At 43.9% G+C, this 27,234-nt stretch overlaps 3 protein-coding genes across 8 annotated transcripts in view; 1 reads left to right on the top strand and 2 right to left on the bottom strand.

Annotated features, from left to right (window-relative positions):
* The window catches only part of Sytl3 (synaptotagmin like 3), a 78,499-nt gene extending 73,294 nt beyond the window's left edge, over positions 1–5,205 (bottom strand). Inside the window, exon 1 of one of the 3 annotated variants that reach the window (XR_010041904.1) lies at positions 5,028–5,205. The gene's annotated coding sequence lies outside the window, so the exon portion shown is untranslated. The remainder of the gene's footprint in view (positions 1–5,027) is intronic. The other 2 variants (XM_063232960.1, XM_023564567.2) reach the window with 2 other exon arrangements.
* Positions 5,206–10,958: 5,753 nt separating this feature from the next.
* Positions 10,959–19,177, top strand: Dynlt1 (dynein light chain Tctex-type 1). Its single transcript, XM_003468441.5, has 5 exons — positions 10,959–11,059; positions 13,850–13,891; positions 16,510–16,633; positions 18,397–18,474; positions 18,779–19,177. Exons 1-5 carry the CDS (start codon positions 11,033–11,035, stop codon positions 18,847–18,849), a joined length of 342 nt encoding a protein of 113 aa, XP_003468489.1. The 5' UTR covers positions 10,959–11,032; the 3' UTR covers positions 18,850–19,177.
* Positions 19,178–20,125: 948 nt separating this feature from the next.
* Positions 20,126–27,234, bottom strand: part of Tmem181 (transmembrane protein 181) — a 63,289-nt gene continuing 56,180 nt past the window's right edge. For all 4 annotated transcript variants that reach the window (XM_063232958.1, XM_003468498.5, XM_013151090.3 and 1 more), the window contains exons 14-17: positions 25,715–25,797; positions 24,508–24,597; positions 23,592–23,658; positions 20,126–23,207 (exon numbers count right to left, since the gene is read on the bottom strand). In XM_063232958.1, the coding sequence (XP_063089028.1) occupies positions 23,129–23,207; positions 23,592–23,658; positions 24,508–24,597; positions 25,715–25,797 (319 nt within the window). In that variant the 3' untranslated portion in view covers positions 20,126–23,128. The remainder of the gene's footprint in view (positions 23,208–23,591; positions 23,659–24,507; positions 24,598–25,714; positions 25,798–27,234) is intronic.

Genomic DNA, 27,234 nt, shown 5'->3' with positions numbered 1-27,234 from the left:
GGATCCCTTTATTTACAATCAAAATTAATCATCCCTTCACCTTCAATCCCCTCCTAGTTTGTAGCAGTTTCTCAGCGGTGACCTGGACTGCTTCCTATCTTGTGTTTCAGTGTTTCCTTCTAGTGAGGACATCAGGTTTCAGTGACCTCCCACCCCCACATCACCCAGCCTCAAGGAGGTGCCGGATATTTGGCTTGCATTGAGAAGCCCAGGGAACATTGCCTCGTAAACTTATTGAGACAGGAAGTCAAGCAGAGCCAGAAGTAGGATGGTCAGGGAGTGAGCAAAATTGTTACTTCAGAATAGTGTAACAACAGTGGAGTCATTTCCAAATTTGAAAAGAATCCTAGAATCTCTAGTATTTTAATGACCTCATGCAAAAATTCACAATGTTGTGCTTTGAACAATAAAATCTCCCAGATCTATACTCATGGGATAGCATTTATAATATCATTCATTCTTCATTCAACTTTTTTAGTGCAGGAAATCAGAAGCACATTCTTACATTTTGTTTGTCCCAAACCCTGCTGTCGGGCTCCATCCTGCCCACTTGAGCCTTGAGGCCAGGCTCTCAACCTTCTTCTTCCTATATCTACATCCATAGTTTATTCCATCTGTCAGTCTAACCCCACTTAATGATTAAGAGCAGACAAAACTTAATGGCTGCCACACAGAAGGAAAACTTACGTGATTCTCTAGAGAAGCACCTCACATCCAACTAGCCCATCCCCAGCCTGCTTTTGGAGTCAGCCAGTTTGAGATCACACCCCAAGTCCAAGACTTTGCCACATGCCTCCTGGCCAGTTGCTTAGTCTCTGTGAGACTCACCTTCCTTCTATATGAAGTGGAAAAAATGATCTTTGCTTCACAAAGCTGTTGGGGGAGGAACTAAGTCATTCAGGGACAGCCTCAGAGCAATAGCTGTCACAAAGCAACCAGGACACAAGTGCTCCTTCTCTATACAGCACTGTTTCCTCTCCAACAAAACTTAGGAGCAAGGCAGCAGGCCACTTCTCTGGGACTGAGCAGGATGCAGGCAGTGCGGGTGGCGGGTTCAATTAGGTACTACCAAGGTCATCCCCCTTTGTCTTCAGGGGGTAGAGGCCTGACAATCTGCAGGTCTGTCCATGCTGTTTTCTCCTATACATACGTACTTACAGTAAAGCTCAAGGTATGTTCAAACAGGCACAAAGACTCGCAACAGTAACTAATATAAGACACCAGTTATAATGTATTAGAATAATGGTTATTTGAAGTTTATAAACGGCTTATTTCTGGAATTTTCCATATCATATTTTCAGACCAAGGTTGCCCATAGGTAAATGACATGGTGGAAAGTGGACCCGCCAAGGGGAGGGTACCACATTTCTATTTTGTCTTTGTCCAATCACACTGTATCCCCGGGGACTTTGGGTGTTCAGAAAAACACAGTCTCGTCACAATCCTGGTGCATCTGTGTGACCGTGCTTTCCTCACTGGTCTTTTGAATACCACCCACGTGCCAGGCATTGAGAGTATGAGCTCAGGTGAGATCCATCTCTCCAAGGAGTGTACATTCCAGCCAGAGAGAGGACATGTCCACAAATAAGTCACAGTGTGGTAGGATGAGTGTACAAACCCACGGGACTACTGAGAGTAGACAGGGGAGCGAGACAGGGGGGCAAGATTCCCCGTATGTGGGGAGGGCAGACAAGGCTGGTGGCAGCAGGAGGGCTTCCTGAGGCAGAAGCAGGGGCAGCTTTGCTAGAGGAGGAAGCAGCCATGTGCCCATCAACAGACTGCACACAGAAGTGTGTACATTGCATGTTAACTCACCTAGTGATGGTCAAGTCATAGCCATTTCAGTTCAAGTAAATGTGTGCTCTGATGTTCACACACAGACAAATCACCTATCAGTGTATTTTCCAGAACACATTCTGGTCATTATGTGTGGCATGGGACTGCACTCAGTCCTGCTTTGGAAGCTTGAAACAGTGCTTATTTTCCTCTCCCTAGCAGGGAACCTGGATTTTGGCCTTCAAATCTGGTAAAGAAATGAGGTGTGTATACACAGTGGAGTACTGCTCAGCCATAAAGAAGGATAAACTTGAGTCACTTGCAGGGAAATGACTTCACCCTGAGACCACAGCGCTAAGTGAAATCAATCAGACCCGCAAGGTTAAATATCACCTGGTTTATCTTATATGAGAAACTCAAGGTACAATTTAAAGGGCAAATTAAAATACAAATGATAAAAAAAAGGAAAGCTCAGGGAATGAAAGGAGCCCTGGCAGCAGGAGAAGAGGAGAGGACAGGGAGGTGAAGAGGGAGTGGAAAGGATCAAGACGTGACAAGCACAGGGACCATTTCCCACTAGGAGTGAGTTTATCACACGCTGAAAACATACACTATTAAAAACGGGGGCACACACTAATCAAAAGGAAATGCGAAGCCAGAGAGGAAAGAGGAAGCTGGCCAAGGGAAATGCTCTGTACACACAGGCAGGTTCTTATTCTTCCATCAGTTAGGCGTTATCTCGGGTGGTCTCAGATCAAAGGCAGCAGCAGCCGGGCCAGCAGCTCTGACGAGATTGTCACCTCCGCTGGCTTTCGGGGGAAACAGAGCTGCCCCACCATGGAGCAGCCATCTGGGGCCTCCGCCCACCGCCGTACCGCAGCTGCTTCCTGGGGAAGCTCTGCAGCTTCAGCCCCCACACAGACAGACAGACAGACAGGGCTCTGTGCGCAGGATTCAGGGGAAAAGCTGAGTCACCAAAGCGACCTGGCGCCTCACCTGCTCACTCTCTCTCTCTTTCTCTTTCTCTCTCTCTGTCTCTCTCTGTCTCTCTCTCTGTCTCTCTCTTTCTGTCTCTCTCTCTCTGTCTCTATCTCCCCCTCTCTTTTTCTCTCTCTCTGTCTGTCTCTGTCTCTTTGTCTATCTCTGTCTCTGTCTCTGTTTCTCTCTCTCTCTCCCTCTCCCTCTTTCTCTGTCTCTCTCTCTCTGTCTCTCTCTGTGTGTCTCTCTGTCTCTCTCTCTCTGTCTCTCTCTCTCTCTCTGTCTCTCTCTCTCTCTCATCTTATCTCTAATTTCTTTCCTGACAGCAGGCCTGAGAACGCAGGCCCACCGGAGGGAGGGGTTGAACAAAGAGCAGCTTTGTCTGTGTTCTGACCTCCACCAGGCTCCTGGTTACAGGCTTCAGGCTGCCTGGCACAGTGGGAAGGTAGCGTGTGCATGCACCAGAAAGTCTGACGCAAAACGGACGCGGGCTTAGGGATTCCTGGCCCCTCTTGTCTTAGTCAGTAGACTTTCCGGGAAACCAGTAAACTCCAAGCTTTAGGATTTCTCACTTGCACCGCTCTTCTCGAAAGCCCTGTCTCTGGTTCAGCGTCCTGTGGTCTTTTTTTTTTTTGTACCAAGAACCAAACTCAGGACCATGTCGTGCCAGACAGGCCCTGTGGCCCTGAGCTATATTCCCAGTCCCTTAGAGTCCTGTCTTTAAAAAGACCTTGAAAGTTATGTACTTACAAACTGAAGATGGGATTAAATCTTTGCAAGCCAAAGCCGGCCTGAGAGAGGACAAAAATCTCTGCTGTTCACTGATGACTCTGAAATCTTTCTCATTCCAGTAATTCTTATTTCCAACCCCACCTCACCCCTATGTACCCCCAAAATGCTATTTTAGAATCAAATATTTATTTTATTTTTTTAAAGTAGAAAAATTTTAAATCATAATTTTAAAAGGTGAAATACAGATCCATTATTTGCACGGCTTAAACCCAACTTCTATACAGAGGGACTAAGAGGTGAGAACTGTTACTATGGCTACTACTCATAACAGTTTTTGTTGTACCAACAGCTATTATTTATTTAGCACTTAGCCTAAGCCAACTACATACGTTATTTTCAACTGATCTTCATTGCATCTTTATGAAGCACGCTCACCCTGGGAAAGAAGAGAGCCTGGAGCAGTTTCCAAAGTTTACCTGAAGTCACACCGTAGCCTGGGACTGTATGTGTAACTCTGAATTGTGACGCTTCAAGTAGGCAGATAAGTTCAGAAGTTAAAACCTCCCACTCTCTTGGCTGAGTAATTTTTCCTGCATCATTTCTAACTTCTTAATATACCTTTAATACCTACTGTGCATTTTGCCCTGAAAGTCCCTCACTTACCAGATCTGGGAGGAGGGTTGCTGGGGACTGAACACAGGGCCTTTGCACTGAGCTACATCCCCCTCCCACCTCGCCCTGCTCCTTTTATAAAATTTTACTTAAATTGCTAAGTTGTCCAGTCTGGGCTCAGACTTTCAGGCCTCCTACTTCTGCCTCCCAACGTGCTAGGCTAACAGCTGTGTACCATTACACTTGGTTAATGAACTTCTTTATTCTAGAATTATATTTATGTTCCATTTCCAAATGAGAGATTACAGTGCTCGCTTCGGCAGCACATGGACTACAGTTGGAACCACACTAGAGATTATGGGTGATAAAAACAATCTGAAGTTGATTTGAAACAAACAGTAATAAACTGTATGCATAAAAATTTATTTATTTATTTGGTACTGGGAACTGAACTCAGGACCTTGCATTTGCCAGACAGGTATGGTGCCACTGGGTTATATACCTGGCATTGTATATTTATAAGCCAAAATAAAAAAGCAAGTAACATTTTACCACTTAAATAAAAATTCACAGTGTAGCTTTGGGACAGTTTTCTATTTTGTATTTTATCTAGTTCTGAAGCTATTTCTTCTATTGCATTTATATCATTATTCCATTTTATTTTATTTTAATTTTTGGTACCGGGGATTGAACTCACAATCTCATGCTTGTTAGGCAGACACTTAAGCTACTGAGCTAAATCCCCAGCCCTATTATTCCATTTTATATGATTCAATAAAATTACAAATCATCTGCCATCTGATTTATTACTGTTTTTGTTTCCCACATTTTCAATGTCATCCATTGAAGGAATATTACAGTAACTGTAGGCTCTGTCCACCCCAACCCCAAATGACTTGCTCCTGTATAGATGTGGATCCTTATCTTACCTTTATCTGCTTCCAGACAGGAGGCCAGGAACCAGCTCATGGGATGAGGAAGCCGACTCTTCTTAGACTGACTGATCTGTTTCTCTTTCCTTTCGTCACAGGCTGAGGCAGAGCATCCACGTGGTCAACCAAAGAGCTTTAATAGCAACCCCCAAACCACACCAAAGTGCTACTGTAGGCCAACATTTTACGCTGTCAGCTGGAGGAAAGACTCAATTGATCTGATGAAATGTTTCGCCCTTTCCAAGAATACCCCGCCCCTCAGGCCAGCGTGTTTTCTTCGTGTGAGAGGTTTCACATTGACCGCAAATGTACATGACTACAGAACCAGCTAATACACAGCCAGTTCATAATGAGGCTAGCATGAACTTTCTTGGGGTAAATTTTCTGAGCATGCATACAGGAAATTATACAAATCATAAGCACTGTATTGAGGTTTGAATGTCCCTTCCCAAACTCATGTTAAAAATTTAATTGACATTGTATAACAATATGAAAAAGTGTGATCTTTAAGAAGTCATTAGACTATGAGGGCTCTGTCCTCATGAATGGCTCAAGTCACATCAATGAATTTTGTCACATCCCTGTTGCTTACATGTCTAGGAGTAGAAGCTCTGGATCAGAGAAATATGTTCCATGTTAGATACTGCCAAGAAGTTTTCCAAAGTGGTTATCTTAATTCACACTCATACCAGCAACAGGGTCTGGTAGCTCCATATCCTCATCAACACTTGATAATATCTTTCTTTTCATATCCATTCAGAAGGGTATGTAGTAGTCTCACATTATGGTTTTAATGTGCATTTCCATGATGTTTAAGGTATGTAAGCAATCTGAGTATCACTTTATATCTTTTTCAGCCATTTAGATATTTACTTTTATGTGAGGTTGTTCAAGGTTTTCACCTGTATTTTTCAACTGGGTCATCTACCTTTCTCTTATTGATTGTAGAAGTTCTTTATATATTGAGGATATGATCCTTCTGCCAGGTAGACAGATATATCTATATCAATATATCTATCTCCATCTATATCTGTATCTATCTATGTAAAACATAGATGGCTTCATGGGTCATCTATGTCCTAAACTTCTCTTCTTAAAAGGACACAGGTCATTTTGGTGTCAGGTCTGAGCATTTGACTTAGTTTCATTAAGTCATCTTATTAAAGATCCTATCTGCAAATAAAGTCACATTCTAAAGTGTGAACATATGATTTTTTTGGTTTATTTGTTTTTTGAGACAAGGTCTCTCTCTTCCCTTCTTTCTCCTCTTCCTTGACTTAATACAATTCCACAGAATATCTCAGTAACAAACTCCTAGGCACAGGAAAAGGAAGGAAACTATCAAACATCTGCTTAGCCTTGAACTCACAGCAACGCTCCCGCAAATGCTGAGATTACAGGTATGCACCACCACACCTGACTCAAACATATGAATTTTGGGGGTGACATAACTTAGTCCATAACAGTGAGATAATACTAAGAACATGTTCGAACTTCTCTTTTCATTTATTTTTCAAAAGCTAAAACTTTACTAATGTTAAATAAATGGATTTATAGTTGACTGTATCACTTAAAAATAAACACGCCTTTGGGATACATGTTCAAAAATTATTTGTGCTACAGGGGAATAGTTAAAGAAGTTTGGAGAACAACAATCTAAGGCTTTGGGCTACAGAAGACAGGTCAAGGAGTTGGCAGGAGAGAATGTAACTGGCTGTTGAAATTGAGCATGAAAGATTAAATCTGAAAGCTCTCAGAGGCTTGGGAGCTGTGCCCGAAAGGGCAGGACAGCTGGGGCGGTGACTGGCCTGAGAACCACCAAGATGCAAAGCTTCAGCTCACAGTGTGTGGCGGGCAGCAGGACCCCATGCCCTCAGTGTCCCGGTCCTGTTAACTCAGTTGTGGCCAAAGACTTGCTCTGGTTGATGTAACGTGTACAGAGGTGGCACATGCCCCTCCGGAGGAGCATCTGCTTAGCCAGTACTCAGGTCACAAACCCTCTCCCTTGATAACCCCAGAGGGACCGCGCCATCACTCCCAGCACAAGGAAGACCTGGGCAGAGCCATAGCACGTCCTGGTGACACATCATCTTTGCTGTCATCAACCTCTGAATTGTTTCCGAAGCTAACTTCGTTTATTCTGACTGACAGACTGTATCTTTTTTCCTACACACAGAACAGATAATGAAACAATCTAATGACTACTCTATTGCGAATATAGGCCAGGAAAGATAAATGTCGGAGCTGGAATCCCCTCCTGTGGCACGGGTTAGGCTTTTGCTGGGGGATCTTGGGGAGAGGTGCCTCAGGAAGGGGCCACGCAGTCAGCACAATGGATAGTACAGAGGCGATTGTGCACTCCCTTCAGTAGCACACAGACAGAAGCATTTCAGCACAGCGTGCTGGCGCCTCCTACCTGCATACCAGACCCAAACAGAGGTGTTTCTTAGCTAATCTTACCTGCAATTTCTCAGCACAGGATTCTCACTTTAGATGGGTCAGCCAGAAGTTTATTTTCTTTCCCATTCCATTCCATTTCTCAGATTTGGGTGTCTCTACATTGCTCTTCCCTCCTTTCTCCTCTTTCTTGATGCAATTCAACTCTACAGGACATCTCAGCAACAAACTCCGAGGCACAGGAAAAGGAAGCAAACTATCGAACATCCACAGCATTTGGGTTGGGAGGGGCTGCAGATCATGAACGGCAGAATAGCACTCAAGTATTATGAGAATTACTTGTTGACATGACAATTTATTGATCACTATCACTCACTATTCAGCTACATTTACTAAACAAAGCCACCGGCAACTCCAGTCCCTATTTCAACAGAGGTGTTTTTGCTGTCATCGGTGCTGAAGATCGAATCCTGGGCCTTGCACATGGTAGGTAAGTGCTCTACCATAGAACTACTACCCCAGGCCCAGAACTGGTATTTAAGAGACTTAACTCAGAGGAAGAAGGGCGGCCGCACACACCACTTGCTAATCTGTGACTAGCCCCTAAATTGGAAAACACACTCACCTCACTCCACAGAACGGCCTCATGGAAACTAAGCATATTCTGAAGTGTAATGGACTAGCAGAGCGAGTCACTGTGTTTATGCCGCGGTGCTCCTGACGGACACCCATTCTTAGAAGATGGAGGTGCTGGAAACAGCAGCTTAGCACTGCCAGATGCCACGCAGATTTAAATTCCTCAGCACTATCGATTGAGCGGAATGTGATACCACATCTCTGTACTGTCACATTATGTGATGTGTGTGACAACCTCACAGAAGCCTAGAGAATTCAAGTCCTCCCACTAACAGAAATCAGGGCTTTAAAATATTCCATAAAAACCATGTCTTAGTCAACTGTGCAGTGCAGTCTGGAGCCTGACACAAAGGAGATGTTATTATTATTTATTTTATTTTTTTTGAGACGGGGTCTCTCTATGTAGTTCAGGCTGGCCTTGAACTCACAGCAATCCTCCTGCCTCAGCCTCCCAGGTACTGTGATTACAGGCATGTGCCACCACACTTGGGGAAGGAAATGTTTTGAGAAAGAGAACAAAAAGTTCAGAAGATAAACATACTAACTCACCCATTTATTGGGAAGGTTAAAAAATGGCTAACACCGTGTCATTTAACCACTTAACAGTTTCCCCGAGTGTGACTTGGCAGCACGTTTGTTTACATACTGATCAGCCTGAGCAGCTCTCAAGCAGGTATCATTCCAACCAGTCGATGAATAAATTTGATAAAACTGTCATTTCTGTATTTCCTGCTATATAACCTTATAGAAATTAATGGAAAATGCAATTTTGGGTCATTCCATATTTAAATAATTGGACCAGTCAGTGTGATAACTAAACTTTGATAACTTTGATAACTAAATTTGGGTAACTAAATTTGGAAAGTGGTAACTAAAATTGGAAAGTGGTACCCAATGCCTATTATGATAACTAAAATTGGAAAGTGGTACCCAATGCCTATTATGAAGTCATGTAAAAATTTATTAAAGGCACACTTACATGTTTTCTGTTGATTTATGTACTGCTAGGGATCTTTTTTACAATATTACTTAAGACATATGCATACATAATGTATGATTACACCCACTATTTAGGAAATTCATTTGAATTAGAAAGTTTCTAAAAGACGGTGAAGGAAATAAAAAGGTTGTCCCAAAAGTCACACTCTTTAACTGCAGGTGATCTCTCAGTACCTACTGACTTTGCTTGACACATAATTTAAGAAACTTAGCTAGGGGAACTCAAAGTAGAAGAAATTTAGAAGAGAGTCCAAAGGGCTTTGTTTTGCTCAGGATCATGGTGGAGTTGAGGACTTGGAATCAGGTAGGCAGGGAGGGTCACCTAAAAGAGGGCCTCAGCTAAAGTTAGGAATGGCAAAAAGACAAAGCAACGTTAGAATTAGAGTCCTGTGTAGACTCAGATGCAAGACTGAAACACTGGTGAGCTGATGTCAGGTAATAAGAGCTTAAAATTCAGAATCTGAGGAGCAAGAGACCAGATGTGGGAGACCAACCAGCTTGCCCTCAGTCTAGGGCACAAGGTCTGGGTCTACTCTGCCCTCCTCTGGCAAGTCTGTGTCCCCAAGGAGGCATCCCACTGTCTGGTCTCCATTTGGGTCTGGGACAGAGCTAACAACCCTGGGGAAATCATTCATTCTTCCATTCAATAAACTTTAATTGTGTGGCTACTGTGGTCCACACACAATAAGTTCCTTACTGCCTGCAAGGAATTTAGTCTAGATGGAGAGATACTACACACACATACACACACGTAAGTCACCATAAATACATCCTTCCCTACTGAGAAGAATGCTAGGAAGGAAAAGCACAAGATGCAGGAGCAGAAAATAAGGAGGCGGGACTGCTTAGATGGAGAGATCAGTAAAGGAGATGTTAAGATCTGTTAAAGTTATCTGAGACCTCAAGGAACAAGTCTATAGACTAACAGTGTTGGGATTATTGATCCATGGCAAGGCAGAATGAGACAGAGAAGGAAGTGTCCTGGGAAGGTGAGATTTCCTCCACAGAGCCCAGGTAAAATTGTGGATCAGCTGTCATCACAACCTAAGTGAGAGATACCAACCTTGAGCTAGAGCCAGCAGCCTGGAGTGTAGGAACAAGAGCTGCTGATGGCACTGACTGGAGTATGAAGCTCAGTCTACCAAGCCCCTAGGATCCTTACCATCAGCTCTTCCCAAGAGGATAAGCAATAGGTTCCAGCCAGCTGCGCGGCTTTGGAAAGGCAAGGAGTCGACAGTTCAACTTCAAGCGCATGGAAAAAGTACATTCCAAACACAGCATACATACAAACAGGTATATTCTCTCAGTCTTCATGGATAAGTCTACAGGACGCAGTATAATTGCTCATTCTCCCCAAAGACCTCTGAATACAAGTCTCTGTCTGTTTCACTCCAGTTAAAAAAGCCAGAGAGTGTGCTGCATCTTATACACCCTACGAAAAATTTTTACAAGATGCTTTAAGGAAAACTGTTCATTTACTGTATACAGAAATTTCTCTCTTCAAAGTTGCGTTCGGACAGCTAAAGTACACATCCTAATCCTGGACCACCAAGGGGACTGCAGTCAGTATTTCTCATTGCGCCTTTCCTTCAGAAGTCACTTTATAATTGGTCGGTAGCTGCCCGAGCCCTCTGAAAGCTCTAGTTGCTCCACACAGTACGAGCTGGAGGGAGGGACAGGCTGACGCTATTTGCCCAGGCCTGGTGTACTTTTGTTCACTCTGAGGGCCTGCAGTTGAGACAGCCCCTTGGTTACCCTCACGGTTCCAGAGGACTGGAGGAGCCGCCCATTCGGGGTGCATCGCAGGCCCCGCCTTCGGCCGCTGAGACAAGATGCACACCGAGGGGCGGCGCCTTGGACGTGTTGAGGGCGTGGCCTGATGGTGGGCGGGGCGCTTTTAGGGGGCGGGGCCTGAGCGCGCCTGCTCAGTCCGCTCTACTCCGGCGGCAGAGGCGACGGGCTGGGGCAAGATGGAAGACTTCCAGGGTTCTGAGGAGGTAACTGCTCGGCGGCAACGGGGGGTGGAGACCGAGACCTCCGGACGCGCGGGCGCGGCACTCTGGGGTGCCCCTGGCTGCTTCCTTGCGCGGGTGATCGGCCGCAGAGTCCCCGGCCAGGGACTAAGGCGCCTCGGCACCCCTGTCCCCCACAGCTCTCCTGGGCTCCGCGGCGTTCCCCAGCCCGGGGCCTGGCCTCCACCCCTGTCCGGGACGGGGCGGAGAGAGCGCCTGGGCTCGCGGTTCCGGGGAGCCTCGCCCCCGACCCAGCCCCACGGCCCGCTGCGTCCGCCGGGAAAATGACATCACTCTGCCCTTTATCCCGGGGTGCGGACCCCAGTCCGGCCCCCGAGGTGCCCCACGTCCAGGGACTGGGAAACTGGAGCCTCACTTAACGCCGAGTCCGGAGCAGCTTGCACGCGTGAAATGGGCGTACAGGACCGTCTCCTAGTGCGTTCTCTCGGGCTCTGCCGTCCAGGCTGTATGCCAAATGCAGGCGCGCAATGGCAGAACCTGCCTTTGTCTTCAGTGCCGCACCGTGTCCTGGAGTGCCGCGCCCACTCCCACCCTGGCCACCACGAATGTGTACATTTCATTTCAGTTTGAGATGTTCTTAAGATTGTTAATTCTAATGGGGGTGGGGAGGAGTGTTACTGTCCGAAAGGCACAGTTATTTGCCAAGCAGAAGGTGCTCATTGTAACGGGGCGCTGTTAAAATGGCTTTTCCTTCAGGCTGACAAGCATTCAGAAACTAGAGCTCAGATGGCACGGCTGCTCAGAAAAGCTGCTCGTGTTTTTCTTTCCTCAGTAATCTTTTTGAAATTCAAGTAGAACTGTGTACTTTGTGGCCTGTTAGAAATAAGAACTATAAAACAATTCGTTAAGGTTTAATAGTTACCGTTTTTGAAAATTATTTCAACCAGGAGTATTTTGAGGGAAAAAAATAGGATTTAAAGCCTGACGCTAATTTCAGTTTTCACCTAATTTCCTAACACAAAGTTTCTATAGCAGTGTCACCAGTGTTTGAATGCTCATAGCAATCAAGTATGTCTGACAAGACGTGGTTCAGAGGCAGCTACCAAAGGAAAAGTGGGCCCCCTTAAGATTGGAGAATGACTTGTATTACACTAACATCTAGTAAAACTTTTTGGAAAGGAAACAGCCAAAGAAGAGGAAGCTCTTCATAGTGCATTCTAATTCAGGCTTGCATCAGGGAGGTGATTAAGTGATTCCTTACTCCAGATAGAAACGACCGGCTGGTAAAACAAAGGGGTTGAACGGAGTGGTCTGTTTTAAACAAGATGTAAGCCCTGGGAGGGAGGGAGGGGCCATAACCGGCTTCTGCTAGATTGTCCCAGTCCTCCTACCAGCCTTTCAACTCTGCCTTTTCTGCATTAATCAAGATTTCATGGGTATTCTACTCTCGGTTTATTCTTGTGGAAGTTGAAACTGTGTTTTCAGTCTGCTTTACTTTACACTAAAATATCCCTGTACCGTTTTGGTACTTTAACCAGGTGGAAGGTAATACAGGACTATTATTTGTGGGTTAGGATCACTCTGGTCACTTAGATCTTTAAACTTCTAGAAAGTATTTACTCTCTAAGATATTGTACATTCTTATTAACTTGGTGATTTGGTTTTGTTTCCCAGTATGGCTTCTTGTGAGTATAGTGAGTTGGAATGCACAACCAGTGCTTGTTCCTCTAAGAAACGAACTCAGTAGAAGAGGTTAGGGGCACAGTGGCCAGCAGCCTACCTAAACTCCCTACCTAAAGCAGGGCTTCTGGCCTTTATTCCACCAGGACCCCAAAAGCTACCTTCTTAAAGGTATATGTCCGGAGCTAAGGAGAGTTGAGGACTCAGCAGTAACTTGTTCTCCAATAAAGAAGCACTTTGGCAAGTGCCTAACTAGTGTTATTTTCAGGATGACCTTTACCTGTCTGAATCTACCATATGTAAAACAGAAAAAACTGTGCTTCTGGCAGTAGATTGCTACTGACAGCCAACCTCCCTCATCAGCTGCTACTCAGTCTTGAATTAGGACAGCATTAAAAAATTTCTGAGCCAAGCACGATGCCACATTCGTATATTCCTAGTTACTTGAGAGGCTGAGGCAGGAGGATTGCCAAATTCAAGGCCAGTCTGGGAAATTTAGTGAGACCTTTTCCCAAAATACCACCTTAAAAGGGCTGAGGATGTAGCTTAGTGATAAAACAGTCACTTAGCATGATTTCAATTCCCAATTCCAAATGGTCATCATCCAGGAATAGTTTAATCATGGTAAATTTTGTGACTAATGTGGCTTTAAAAAAGAAAAAACAACCTCTTTAAGTTTTGTACCTCTGAATCAGTTTATATCCGGGAAGAAACAATTACAATGCAGTCTTTACAATAGATACTTAAGCGGCTTCAATTAATTTCTTTGAGTAATACATTGAACATCCAGATTGCTTAGTGACCCCAACAGCCAGTTGAAGTGGCAGGGGAGATTGAACATAGTATAAAGTGAAGTTTTAGACTAGTGTAATTTAAACAAAACAAAAACTCTTTCAATTATATACACATTTTAGTCCTACTGCCTTGCGGCTTGCTCCTAGAGCTCTTCGGTACTCAGGGTCATGTAATATTTCATTCTCCTTGTAGTACATTCCTCAGTAAAGTGAACAACCTATAGATGATTTCTAATATCTTAATTTCCAAGTTATGTTCTTACCTATATTTGCATTTATCAGTGCATTGCAAAGAGCTTTAATAGATAAATCAAACTGAACCTAATTTTCTTCCTTACAGACTGCTTTTGTTGTTGATGAAGTAAGCAACATTGTAAAAGAGGTAAGCGAATTGCCTGCTCAAGGGTCTGATGGCTTAGATGAGTGAAAATACTATGTGAATTAATACTGTTTTGAAATTGTTTCAACAATTCCTTGTATGTTTTGCCATTTCAAGTGATAGTTTCCCTTCATGACTGTTTTGGTAAGATTACCCCCCAGATTGTATTAATACATGTTAAATCAGACAGCAGATTTTATCTGACATTACCATTACCAAAGCTAGATTCTATAAAGCTTTTAGCATAGAAGGCTCATACCATACAGATGTTGCCAGTGTTTAATGAAGAAGAGTACAGAAAACTTTTGATGACATCCAGATAGTCAAGGCCTGATGATATGGGCCTCCTTATATTCCTAAACTATCCACACTGTTATGGATCACAGATGAAGAGGAGGCTGAGAGACAAAAGGGGATTTGTTGATTAGCTCATTCATTCATTCAGAAAATATCTCTGGAGGGGATGTGCCCTGCAGTACACATCCTGGGAGAGGAGAGCAGACCTAACAGATACACTGGAAGCTGTGCTGAGTGTCACAGAACATGCAGCAGTCAGAGCACTTAGAAGCAGAGTTTGAGCCTGTTTAGAATGAACACACTGGAAAAGGGGAACAGAGCTTCTAGGCAGTGGACAGCACATGCAGCAGCCTTGCAAGGGTGTCCTTGGAGTCCGTGGGGGAGTCAAAGGAAGCAGCTTGCTCAAATGGTGCAGAGAGCTAGGAGTTTCCGGGGCACAAATGAACCGAGGTTTTCCTAGTCAGCTTCTTTGCCCAGCCAAGAGTGAGTACAGATATTGAAAACAAGTGTCAATAGATGATCTGATGTTTAGGGTATCACTTGAGATTCCCTATGTAATTTAGGATTGATTTATATTAACAATACAGAGTGATAAAGAACCACAATCTAGGGGCTGGGGATTTAGCTCAGCGGCATAAGCACCTGCCTTGCAAGCGCGCAGTCATGAGTTTGATCCCCAGTACGGATTAAAATAAAAAAAACCACAATCTATTTCGGTGAAAAATATCCAAAAGGAAAATTATTTTCTCCTCTATTATATGCATTATTCAACATCAGACACTTTTTGTTGTTGCTTAGCAAAGTCTATGTTTTCTTTTAGTGTTTAAAGTGTTATGTTTTGTTTGAACAGCTGGGAAGCAGGAAGATGTGTGATTTAAACTAGAATCTGGTTTTGCCTCAGTTGCTTTCATTTTAAGTTTGACTTGGTTACCAGGCAGCAAGCACAATCAAAACCTGCGTACACACTGTCAAACTAGGAGGAAACAGGAGGTGCCACAACAGTGTTACTTTAACACATGTCACAGTTGAGCAGCTCCCTGCCAGCCTCACCCCCATCACAGGTTAATTCTGTACTCAAGCTATTTTAAGTATTGGATAGTCCTAATCTGGGAAGATCCAAAACTGGAGGAAGCTTTTCTTTCCTCCCTGCAAAAGTGAAACTCAAAAGTGCGTAGAGAGGACTGAGGTAGAGATTTGGCTTGAGCAAGGCTCCCCACCTCCCTTCTTTGACAAGGCCAGCTCTAGTAATACCTTTGTCCCCTAAACCAGGACCTCTGGGCCCCTGGCCACTTGCATAATTCAGCCAGGAGGGAACAGATATAGCAGAGGATGAAGAGGAACAGGGAGCTATGTCATTGTCACTACATAAAATCTCAGGGTAGGTAGCAAAGTTAGGAGGTAGAAATTGGGGTGGCTCTCTGTAGGGTTTGTTCCTTAAAATGTTTTTATTTTTATTTTAGGTCAAATATCTTGTAAAAGGTCAGTTTTCTGGTATCCAGGACAGCAGGTTAGAATGGAGTAGAGAAACAAGCTGCTTGGATTGAGACCACTGGCATCAGTGTGAAAAGAGAAACTGACAGGAAGATCCCAGAGAGTCCTAGGAGGGGAGTCTCAGTGGAAATCAGAGCAGGAACAGGGACAGTGAGCCACAGGCTTTAACAGCCATAGGGGAACCCGGCACAGAAGTAAAAAAAATCATCAAACTAAGCTTCGGAATGTAAAGGGCTGTTCTTTAGTGTTGTGAAAACTGTACTTAGGTAGCCATATTCCCAGAAAAAGCTCTTGAGTACATGACTATTTGGGTATATTTATACAGTGTCAATTGTATAAATAATAAAAAATCAGCTAACATACAGTGTTAATATATATTAGTATTGGATAAAAACATCCCGTATACTTTTTTTTTTTGTCTTTTTCCTTTATATCAGTACCAGGAACCGAACTCAGGACTGCCTGCTTACAAGGCAGGCGCTTTACGCCGCTGAGCTAAATCCCCAGCCCCGATCCCGTATACTTTTAAGAGAAACTTGCTTATGTCCAGATATTAATAGCAGCAGTGAACATTAAATTCAACTGGATCAAAATGTTAAATACATTTGACAAAATCTGTGTAACAATTAATCTTTCAGCCAACGTACTCCTTGTTTAAACACGGTATTACATGTTAACCAAAGGCTATATTTGCAGAAGATTCCTGAGGAATAAGAACAGACGTGCATCTTATGTGAGTTTTATTTCAGCAACTCGCAGCCGGCCGTTGCAGCTTCTGACTGACAGATGTTTGGTTTGTTCTCTGCCTTGACCCCTGTGCTCCTGTTTTCCAGGCCATAGAAAGTGCCATTGGCGGTAATGCTTACCAGCACAGCAAAGTCAATCAGTGGACCACAAATGTAGTAGAGCAGACTCTAAGCCAACTCACCAAGCTGGGAAAACCATTTAAGTACATTGGTAATGCATTTTTGTTTCTTGTGTCTTTAGCCCTGGTTTCTAAAAACACTGATCAGGGGTGTGATCAGAAGTACCAGAAAGAGAGCCAACTTGGCAATTTAGTGCCTGTCCTCTGAAAAGTTCTTCCCAGGAATAGGTTACTTGTATGGCATGTAATGCCACGTACTTGGCCTATTTGACTGCTGGCATAACTGAAGGACGAAATAATTTCCTTTTAGAACAAGGAAGTGGTAAAGGGGAAGTAGGTGATTTAGTAGAGAGAGACCAAGCAGTCTACCCCTACCACAGGGGGTGTTTCTACTAGTGCATGTGTGCAGTACAGAATGATTACATTTATTGTGGAGGAATACATGACATGTATAGATTCTTTTTTGTCCCCTTCTCTTCCCATCTTTCCCTTCTGCCTCCAACTCTTACTCCCCTTCCCATGTGAAAAAGTTGTTTCTATATTTTAATCCCTTTTCCTTTTCCATCATTTGTTCCTTTCCCATTTGAAAAAGATCTCCCTAAATACTATTCTCCCTAAAAACCTTCTGTTTTTGTTGTGCACATTTTGGGTTTCTCATGTATGAGAAACTGTGTGATATTTAAAGTTGCATGTGTAATTTCACTTAACATGTGGTCTTGAGATGGGTTTTACTTACAGATGCCTCATTTTTTCCCTTCTTTATAGGAGGACAGTACTCCGTTGTGTATAACCACATTTTCTTTATCCATTCATCTGTTGATGTATGGGGCAACTTTCAAGATTTAGCTATTATAAATTGTGCTGCTATAAATATGGATATGTATATAACCACTGTAATATGATGTGTTTAACTCTTTTGGGAAGATTCTTAGAAGAGCAATACCTAGGTCAAATGGAACTTCTAGTTTTTATTTTAATGTTTTTTTTTTTTGGTACCAGAAATCGAACTCAGGATCTTGCACTTAAGCAGGCACTGCACCACTGAACTATATCCCAGGCTTTTTTTTTGATTTTTGAGGTACAGTCTTGCCTTGTAATGCAGGTAGGCCTAAGTCACTATGTAGCCTAGGCTGGCCTCAAACTCACAGTAGTCCTCCTGCCTCAGCCTCCCAAGTGCTGGCATTACAGGCTACCATGTCCAGCTTCATTTTAGTTTTTTGAGGAATCTCCATACCTATCTCCATAGTGGCATCCTAGTTTACATTCCCACCAACAATGCAGAAAGGTTCCTTCTCCCCTGCAGCCTCACCACCGTATGTTATTTGATTCCTTGATGGTAGGTACTCTGGAATAAGGCAGTCTCTTAGTGTTGTTTGAATTTGCATTTCTGTTATGGCCTGCAAAGTTGAACATTTTTTCAGGCCGTCCCTACTTCTGAGAAGTGTCTTTCATTTGGTTGCCCTTTTTTTTTTGATTCAGTCTTATTTTGGGGGCCTAAATTTTTTGAATATATATATATATATATATATTCTTCATGTTAGTCCTTTGTTGGAGGTATAGCTGGAGAAATTTCTTTCTATTCTATAGGTTGTCTCTTCACTCTGTTGGTTGTTTCTGTTGAGATACAGCAGCTTTTTAATTTGATATCCCATGTTGAGTCTCGGTATTATTAAACATGCCACTGAGGTTCTATTCTCAACGCCCTTGCCTACACCTGTCTTTTAAGAGTTTCACCTGCTTTATTTTCCAGCAGTACCCCTATGGTAAATGTCAACCGTGGGATTGATATACCTATGTTAAAAACAGGCAAAGCAAAATGTTTGTTGCTAACATTTTTCTGATGTTCCTGTTTAAGTGACCTGTGTAATTATGCAGAAGAATGGAGCTGGATTACACACAGCAAGTTCCTGCTTCTGGGACAGTAATACAGACGGTGTGTATAATTTTCATCTATCAAGTCTTATCATGTTGCATATTTCTTAAAGCTTTTCAAGTGCTTCCTCAGGCTACGTTTAGATACATGTAATTAAAAGCATTGTTTTATGAAACAGGTGCTTTGATGTCTCAGGTCTTCACATGTATCTCTATAAGCATTACCCAATATTTTATGAAGACTTGCCAGCCTTTTTTATTTGTATACCATAAAGAAGTGGTTTCTTGAGTATTAGTCTTGGTGTGAGGAATCAGAACATCTGTCTGCGTGTTTTCTCATCTTCGGTGTCAATCTGTCTCTCCAGGGAGCTGCACCGTGCGATGGGAGAACAAGACCATGTACTGCATCGTCAGCACCTTCGGACTGTCCATTTGACCTCCTCGCCAAGCCTGTCACCCTCTTGTTTCAGCATTTCTGTTCCATCTTCTAACTACCAACCATGAATTCAGTGACACCTTTTTCCTCTCTAGATGTTTTGTGGCACTCTCAAAATGTAGAGAAATAAACCAAATGACTGTGTTGTATAGGAACCGCACACTGTAAGTCTCTGTGGGTAGTTCTGGAGCCTGTATGGCCAGCTGTCTTAACTCTTTCTTTTCAAAGGTGCTAAAAACTGAATTCTGCAGGCGGGGAACTCTAATCTCAGAAATATTTCATTTTCTGTATTTTATACTTTTGTTAGAATAAATTATTCAAATTTAAAGTTTGTGTTTTTCTTCATAGTGGTTTCCGAATTTATAAAACCAAAGGAAAAAAAAGTCACACTTAGCTTTTTGCTGCCTGTTGCCATAAAAGTGCAGATCAACACTGGCCACTCTAGGGTCAGCAGTGATGGGAAGGAATGGGGCCAGGTTCGTGGCCAGCCATGCTGCAAAGTCACCTGCTGCTTCCTCATGGTCACAGTGAAGCCTGAGTCCACTGGTGAAGCTGCAGTCACCGAGGATCAGAGCTGGGAAGACTGTTGTGAACCTTGTGGGCAGGTTATATGTGCAACTCAGGTGTAGACAACTGTTTCATGGACCAAGCAGCAGCAGCAGCAGCAAGACAAACAAGAAGGAAAATCCTAGGATTGTTTTTAGGGATGTAATACAAACACAAGATGGCTCAGTGAGGTGACAAAAAAGTTGTATCTCTGCTTAGGTATGAGGATTTTCTGATTTCACCCAGGACCCTGTGGGCACTGCTGGGTTCTGATGAGATTTCTCTGCTGGGCATGACAGACACCATTCTTATGCCCTCACCATTCAAGAAGCTGAAGAGATGAACTCATACATGCTTGGTTCAAAGCTGTGACACTACAACTTTAATTCCATGTCTGTTTTCCTCCCTCCCTCTCTGTCCCTCAGTACTGAGGATTGAACTTCAAAGCTATATCCCCAGCCATTTTAAAAATTTATTTTGAAGCTGCCCAGGCTGAGCTTGAACCTGTGGTCCTCTTGCCTCAGCCTCCCAGGGTGCTGGGATTACAGGCATACACCACCAGACCTGGCTAAACCCCATGTTGTTTTTCAGTAGCAGTCACAAATATTTTTAGTACTTCATGGCTTACAAAATGCTTTCAGAGTCACTGTGTCCATAACAGTTGTGCAGTTAAAAAATCAAGAAAATGTGTTTAGAAGTTACCTGAATGAAGCTACTCCCAAATCACAAGTTTGTCATAAATAAACTTTATTGAATTTTGTCAAATTGCTTACAACCACTCCAGCTGGGTGCCGCTGTGCTCCACTGACAATACAATATCTGGTACACAGGACTCTTTCCTTCTGAGCTTTAAGTATGTCTTTTTTTTTTTTTTAAACAAATGTTTAGTCTTTGTAAAAAAGCAGTTTTTAACAGAAGACAATCTTTTTCATAGTATGTTATACTTACCAACAGATCCAAAATACCAAGATAAAAATGCTCATGTTGTCACAGACTATAGCAACTTCCTTTGGCCTTGGGAAAAGACCCTGCCCCCGCAATCTAACTTCTAAGGCAACTGGTTTCTAAAACCTTCAAAGTACTGTCTTAAGTCTAGTCTTTATTGAATGTTCATAGAGAAATTCCTTTTCATTATCCCTTTCATGGATGTCCATGTTTCTCCTTTAAAGGATTGAGGGAATGTTACTGGCCATATTATAGCTTATTATCCTAACTGTGCCTTCAATAAATAGTTCATAAAATACTAAGGCTGGTGACATTTGTCTTGTAACCCGCCTATCTAGTGGAATTGGCTTACTTATTGCAGTTATGTACAGTGACCGCCTTACAAGACTTAAACAGATTGTATATATCCCCTTTTATACTCTTTCAAATGGGGATTGAGAGGAAACTCCACGACCTCATGCTGTAATGATTTAATAATAAATCAAGCAGATCTATTATCCACGTGGATAATGAAGCGCTCCCTAGGGAAACCATGAAATTGCTCTGTTCGTCGTCCATGTTCCCCTAGATTGAGCTAATATAAAAGAATCCCAAAGACAATGTTATTCAAGCCATTACCATGAAAGAGCTCAAGTTGGGCCTTTTAATTTAAATTTGCAAAACTATACCACCTTCAAACGACAATTTTCTTGTTACTATCAAGTTTCTGGCAGATTTTAGTGTTTTTAACCTATGTCTATGGGATATATTCTACATGCTAAATGCTCTGTAAGCAGTTTTTTACATAGAGTATATAATTACACGATGCATCATAGATGAAAAATTGGAAACAAATGGTTTAATAATAATCTTTACATGCTTTGTAAGTTTTTCTTGTTCCAACAAAAATACTCTCACCTTTTAGATCACTGATGTTATTAAAAATCAAAGTACGAGGACACTAGTCTTAAGTTTTTAATTACACTATAAAACGACATTTTAAAAAGTTCTGCAATCTGGCTAAATGCCTCAAATATCTTTACATTTGATGATAAAACAACAGCATTTCAAATCAGTGACAGTTCTTTTATAATGATTAAAGCATCTCAACTACACCACATAACAGAATATGTTAATCAGCACAGGTCAGTCTTCCTCAGTATACATAAAGTTATTTATGAGAGAAGTAGTCTTATTAGAAGTTGTAAAAATTCGGTAACAGAAACATATTTTTCAGTACCTTTAAGTACATAGAATCAAAAAGTCATCACAGCATTGCGAATGTAAAAATCATGTAAACTTGAATTACCCTTGCAATTATACAGTTCTCATTCAGACATTTGTATTTACAAGGTTTTTGAAACAAATATAAATGGAATCAATATTAAAGTATATCATCATTAAAAAGACAGGAAGTCATAACGATGGTCTCTTCCAAGCATTTTTAGGGTCTTGGCACCACCTGCAGTGGACTAGCCTGCAGCTTGGGGTGGAAATCGGAGTTGGTGCATAGATGGAGGGACACAGTTGGTCCCTGAAGAGCTCAAGGCCCTGGGCCTCTGCGTTCGCCCACATGGTAGCAGGTGGCATGCCCACAGTTACACTGTGGTAACACAGACATTATCATGGTGGCCAGGGAGGAGTGCAGCAAAGTGTGACAAAAGGGAGCAGCCTCTCAGGCCCTTCTCTGAGGCCAGAGTTTTGCCAGTGTCAGAGCAGTCTCTTTGCTGCAGAGGGACACATCTACTCACCTGATCCCTGCAGTACTCGCCTAGGACAGGAAATGACTTCCAAACAAGTTACCTCTACACACAGCCACTTAAAAATGTTCTGCACTGCTTTCCTCTAAAACTGAAAATCTTTTTGGCAATGAAGAATCTGTAACATTAATCATTCATGTAGTCTTTATTTAAGAAAAAAAAAGCTGTATGGGGTTTTGTCTTCCACAGAGTTGGAGAAATTACTATTTACTGAAATGGGAATCCACATCTACCTACCCACTACCGCCCTCTTCAGCCATAGGAAATGCGCTCCTGTCTGTGCAGGGCACGCACTTGTACAGAGCGCCTTGGGAAGCACCATGGCACAAGACCTTGCCCACAGAGCTGGTAACTTGTGCACTACCTCAGGCTTGCCCTGTTCAGTTTCGCTAACCCGCCTCGGTCACCATGGCACTATTACTTCTGCTTCTCAGGTGGTGCAAGGCTGAGGCTGGCCACTGCCATCCTCCGGACACACTTTACATGGCTCATCAAATGCAGTCAGTGTCATCATTCCAGCGCCTGGGCATCCAGGACTCTGACCACTAAGGACTGCCCACTGGAGGCAGCAACCAAAACAGGCTTCTCTCTGAACATAAAGTGTTAAAAATAAAATACAAAACAAAATAGTACCCTGGGGAAGGAAGGGAAGGCAGGAAGAAAGAAGGGTAACACTGCCATGGTGGACCACTGCCGTTCATGAGCTGGGAATTAGTGAATTATTTAAAAAAAGAAAATACATAACTCTTTCTACTAAAAATGCTTTCATGCCACTGAAAACATACTCTCTCACTGGAAATCTTTGTAAAAGGATTTGGCTTTTTAAGTTTTTATCAACCTCTCTTCCCAGACAGAGCCATCTTCACAACAAATGGCCCAACATTTAAGTTTGCCTTCAGGTTTGGTTTTTCTTTTAGAAATATGTAAACAAATAAGGAGCAGGAAACTTTTGCCTGTGACAAAAGTCTGGATGACAGGTAGAGAGGAAAGCCAGGGCACAGTCCCCAATAGATGGCACTTGGCCCCGAGTCCTGCCCACAGCCTGGCGCTCAGTCGCTGTCCGACTCCTCCTTGTACTTGGCCCGAATAGCTTGGCCATTCTGCAGTGGCATTTCTTCATAGTCACTCCTGTTGAAGAAGAGAATTGTGACACCATTCCACTCTAACAGGTCTCGACTGACTCCCACACCATTCTGAAGAAACTCATTTCAAAGCTTCCTTTCAGGGTTCTGTTGGCCACCTGATCTTGCCCACTCCTTCCACTCAATGCTGAGGGCCCATCCGAGCAGAGAACTGCTCTCTCCGTGGTCACCATGCGCTGCAGGCATTCTGTAAAGGATGCCACTAAAACTAAGCCTGACCCTCATGAAAACAGCCATGGATGAGATGACACACCAGGTACCGTTCTAAGACCTGGAAAACAGGCTTAGAACAATAATATGCACTCAGTACACATGCAAAGCCAGGTGGAATGCACCACATGAAATGGCCCTCACAGAGACAGTGACTTACCCATAAATCACATCGTCATCGGAGTCATTGAGCATGGAAAATGCAGGATTATCTTTCAACTGGGACTCTGAAAATCAACAGGAGCCTTTTTATCCCAAGCAAGTCATGTCATTAGACTGGTAAGAAGTATTAAAGAGCTCGCTGCCAACTGCAGATCTTATGGGTATAGTTGTGTGAACCCAAACAAGTCACCTCGGGGGTCTATTTCTGAGCCATTAGACAGCCACTATACAGACTAACAGGTGGCCTGCAAGAAAGCTGATGACCACAGGTGCCCATGCACGGGAACTGCCTCATGCACACTGTCTCGCAGGTCCACACGTGCAGCAGGGGTGGGGATAGGCCACAGGACACAACACTATGTCCTGCCTGCTCCCAACTTGTCCCAACCTGCAGCAGCCTCTGCTAAGTTTCTCCAGCTATAAAATAGTGGTTATTCCTTTGACACTGGGCCACTGTGAAGCTCAGAATAAATTCAGCTGGAAAGCTAAAGCATCACGGAACCAGCATACTGCATCCATCCCGGCCATTCCCACCCTTCATCCCAGCGTGAGGGCTGCCTTATTTTGTTTTGGGTAGGGGATGTGTTTTAGCTTTTGGCTCTTCTTTGAGTGGTCAGGACACTACTATTCCACAGATTTTATTTCTTATGGTCGATGGGCATCTGCTTGTGTCAGGAGCCACTAACAAAATTAACTTATTCAATCAATTGCTACAATACACAACACACTCAATGCATGTTGTGTTTACCCAAACTCCAGGCTCATGGCTTAACTGCCTTGTCTCTCTCTTGTCAAACAGAAGACACCATGAATTACAGTGCCCAGCATCCACGGAAAACTCATTAGTGACTCCCGAAACACTGGAGACTTTTGTTTCTGCCACCTGGCAGCAATTCAGATCTGAGGTGGCTTACCATACAGAGCATTCTTCGACGGAGAATATACAAAGGCCAAAGTGTACAGATAGAAGTTCAACAAGCCATAAAAGGATAAGAATTCCGCTGGTGGTGCTGTCAAGGGAGGGAACAGTGGGCTTGGAGGTACAGCTGGGGTCTCTGCTCAGTCTCATCCTCCTCCCAACCATCCATAGCTTTTTTGGTGCTAATCACAAACAACTGGGCTAACTCAAACATCATAACTCCCTAGAGCAAGCCCATGGCCAGCAGCCTCAATAACCCTTCAAGATCACAGGCACTAACAGGTGAACTGTGACTTCTTCCACCGGTGGGAACTTGACTGAGACAACATTCAGTGGGAGTCCTCTCACTGCAGGACACAGGAGAACCTAGTCACATATACAGCAGGTCAGGAAGTGAATCCAGGTCTCTTCAAATAATCATACAGAATTGAAACAAAGTCTCAGAACAATTGCGCAGAACCCTTTCCAGGTTACAGAACCCTCTGAGAATCTGATGACAGCTTAGTGTGAAATCAAGTCACAGAAAATTGAAAAAAGCATGCATTAATTCTATGGATATAGGCAGTCCCAGAGCAAGAGCCTGGGACTTAAAGAACTGATTTCCTCACTGACCCCCATAAAGGGGGTCAAACAAGACACAGAGCACATCCATCTGAATGAAGCGAAGGAATCAAGAGGAACAGCGGTGGACCAGCCTCGGGTAAGGAGTACCTGCTATGGGGCCCCTTCTTGAACACACAGGCCCACCCGCTAAGCTGTCCAGACACCCTCGGGGTTATGTGGGGATCTCCTGGACAATGGTGAAACAGATGCTGACACACAAACTAGCCCCTGGGCCACTCCTGGCTGACTCAGGTCCAGACCCATGACATTCAGTCAAACAGGCCTGGACACCGGAAGGAGAGCAGCGCAGATGAGCAGGCTCCAGAGTACTGACACCTGGGTTTGGATCCAGGCTGGGCCACGTGGTGACCAATCTCAGGTCACTAGCCTAGCCCTGCATGTCTGACTTCCTGCCTACAAAGAAAGGGTGACCTTGCTGACCTTACCCAGACTGAGAAACGCCTGTTAGCACCTACAGGGCCCACAAGTTCCCAGGCCTCCTGAGGCAGGCCACAAGAGTGAAGGGTCTCCTCTGGAGGGTCCAGATCCACACATGAGCCACTACACACACATTCCTTGGTCTCCAATGAAAAGGATATAATTCTGGTAATGAGTTGATAGTTCCGCTACAAAGTTGTCCTGCAATACTTGTGCTCCAAACCTTAAATAAAGGATGACAATGCTGAAAAAGAGAGGGGTGGAAACAATTAAGAACAGAGAAACAAGTGACACTAGCTTTGCGCAACTTGTGTATTTATACCAATAATGTTTACAGTTATGAAAACCACACACACACACAGCCCCTTACAACCCTCTGCCTCTGCTCTTTTGTCTCAGGTTCAGGAGGGTCTGAACTTTGGACAGAGTGAGTTGACCTGAGGTAGGGCACTCCACAGTTGTGAACCAGGAAACAGTGCCCACCACTGTCTCCTTCCCAGCTCCCTCCCCCTTAGTCTTCAGCATGAAACCTGCAACAGATCAACTCCTTAATCATGTCCCCCTGCTGATACAGTGACCCATATAATGACAAGAACAGCACACTTGTGGTTCAGGCCTCTGAAAATCCCAGTAATAGGGACTTCCAGGGCCACCCTTGGCTCTTTCTGGAACAATGCTATGGCCTTCCACCAGAATCCCAGCTGCCACCTCCCTTCATGGGTGCCCCTACCAGTCTCCTACCTGCTCACCCACCTCCAAGGGACATCAGACTGTGCCCCTCACCTCCCAGCTCCAAGACCTCCACTGGTTTCTCACCACTGAAAACAAACCCCGACACTCCCCTAGTGACCTGTAGAGCCCACTCTGACCTCCAGGGAGCTGCCCTCACCATCTTCCCCAATCTGGGCCTTTGTGTTGCCCCCCATCTTCTCAGGGCCCTCTGTCCCTTCCCTCCTCAGAACCCCTCTGGCCTCTGCTGTCCTCCCCTCTGCCTGCCTTATTCTCATTGGGCCCTTATGCTACTGATTTCCTTGGCGGTTGCCTGTCATCCTCTGTGGACTATAAATGCTACACTAGGGAGGTGCCTGTCTGCCGGCATAGGTACTTGATCAGTGCTTGTGGGACAAACACATGAATCCCCTTGACATGCATCTGAACACAGATCACAAGAGCAGAAATGCTCCCAGGAGTTATACAGAGGCCATTAAGTGGGAACAGCTGTGTGTGGACTAGGAGACTCGAGGGTGACAGCGTGTGACATGCTGATTTGTGTGAAAAACTGTGTGTATGAGTGTATTAGTGTGTGCTACTTGTAAAAATGTAAGAGGGTGAGTGTGGGAATGCGTGAAGGTGAAAGAAAGCATGTGTGTTAGGGTGTGAGAATATTTGTTAGTGTACATGAAGGACAGTACGTGCACGTGTGAGGGGCATGAGTGAGGGGGTGAGAAGGGTTATGATTTGTATCTGGACGGTCCCCAAGAGCTGCATGTGCTCCTAGGCAGGGTTTTTAAGTGACTGGATTAAGCTGACTTACTGTTAGGATGTGGATTCTGTCTAGCTGGAAGCAGCAGGTCAGTGGGGACAGGACCGGAAGGGTGTGTCTCCCTTCCTGACTCCTCCCTTCATCCTCTCTGCTTCCCTATCACCATGAAGTAAGCAGCTTTTCCTCTGCTCTTTGCCT

The sequence above is a fragment of the Cavia porcellus genome, unplaced genomic scaffold (genome assembly GCF_034190915.1).
Source record: "Cavia porcellus strain 051 isolate PalLab524CR breed Dunkin Hartley unplaced genomic scaffold, mCavPor4.1 scaffold_22, whole genome shotgun sequence".
In the NCBI taxonomy this organism is placed as follows: Eukaryota; Metazoa; Chordata; class Mammalia; order Rodentia; family Caviidae; genus Cavia; species Cavia porcellus.
Note: the sequence above shows the minus strand (reverse complement) of the source record. Positions and strands in the feature narration are given on the sequence as shown.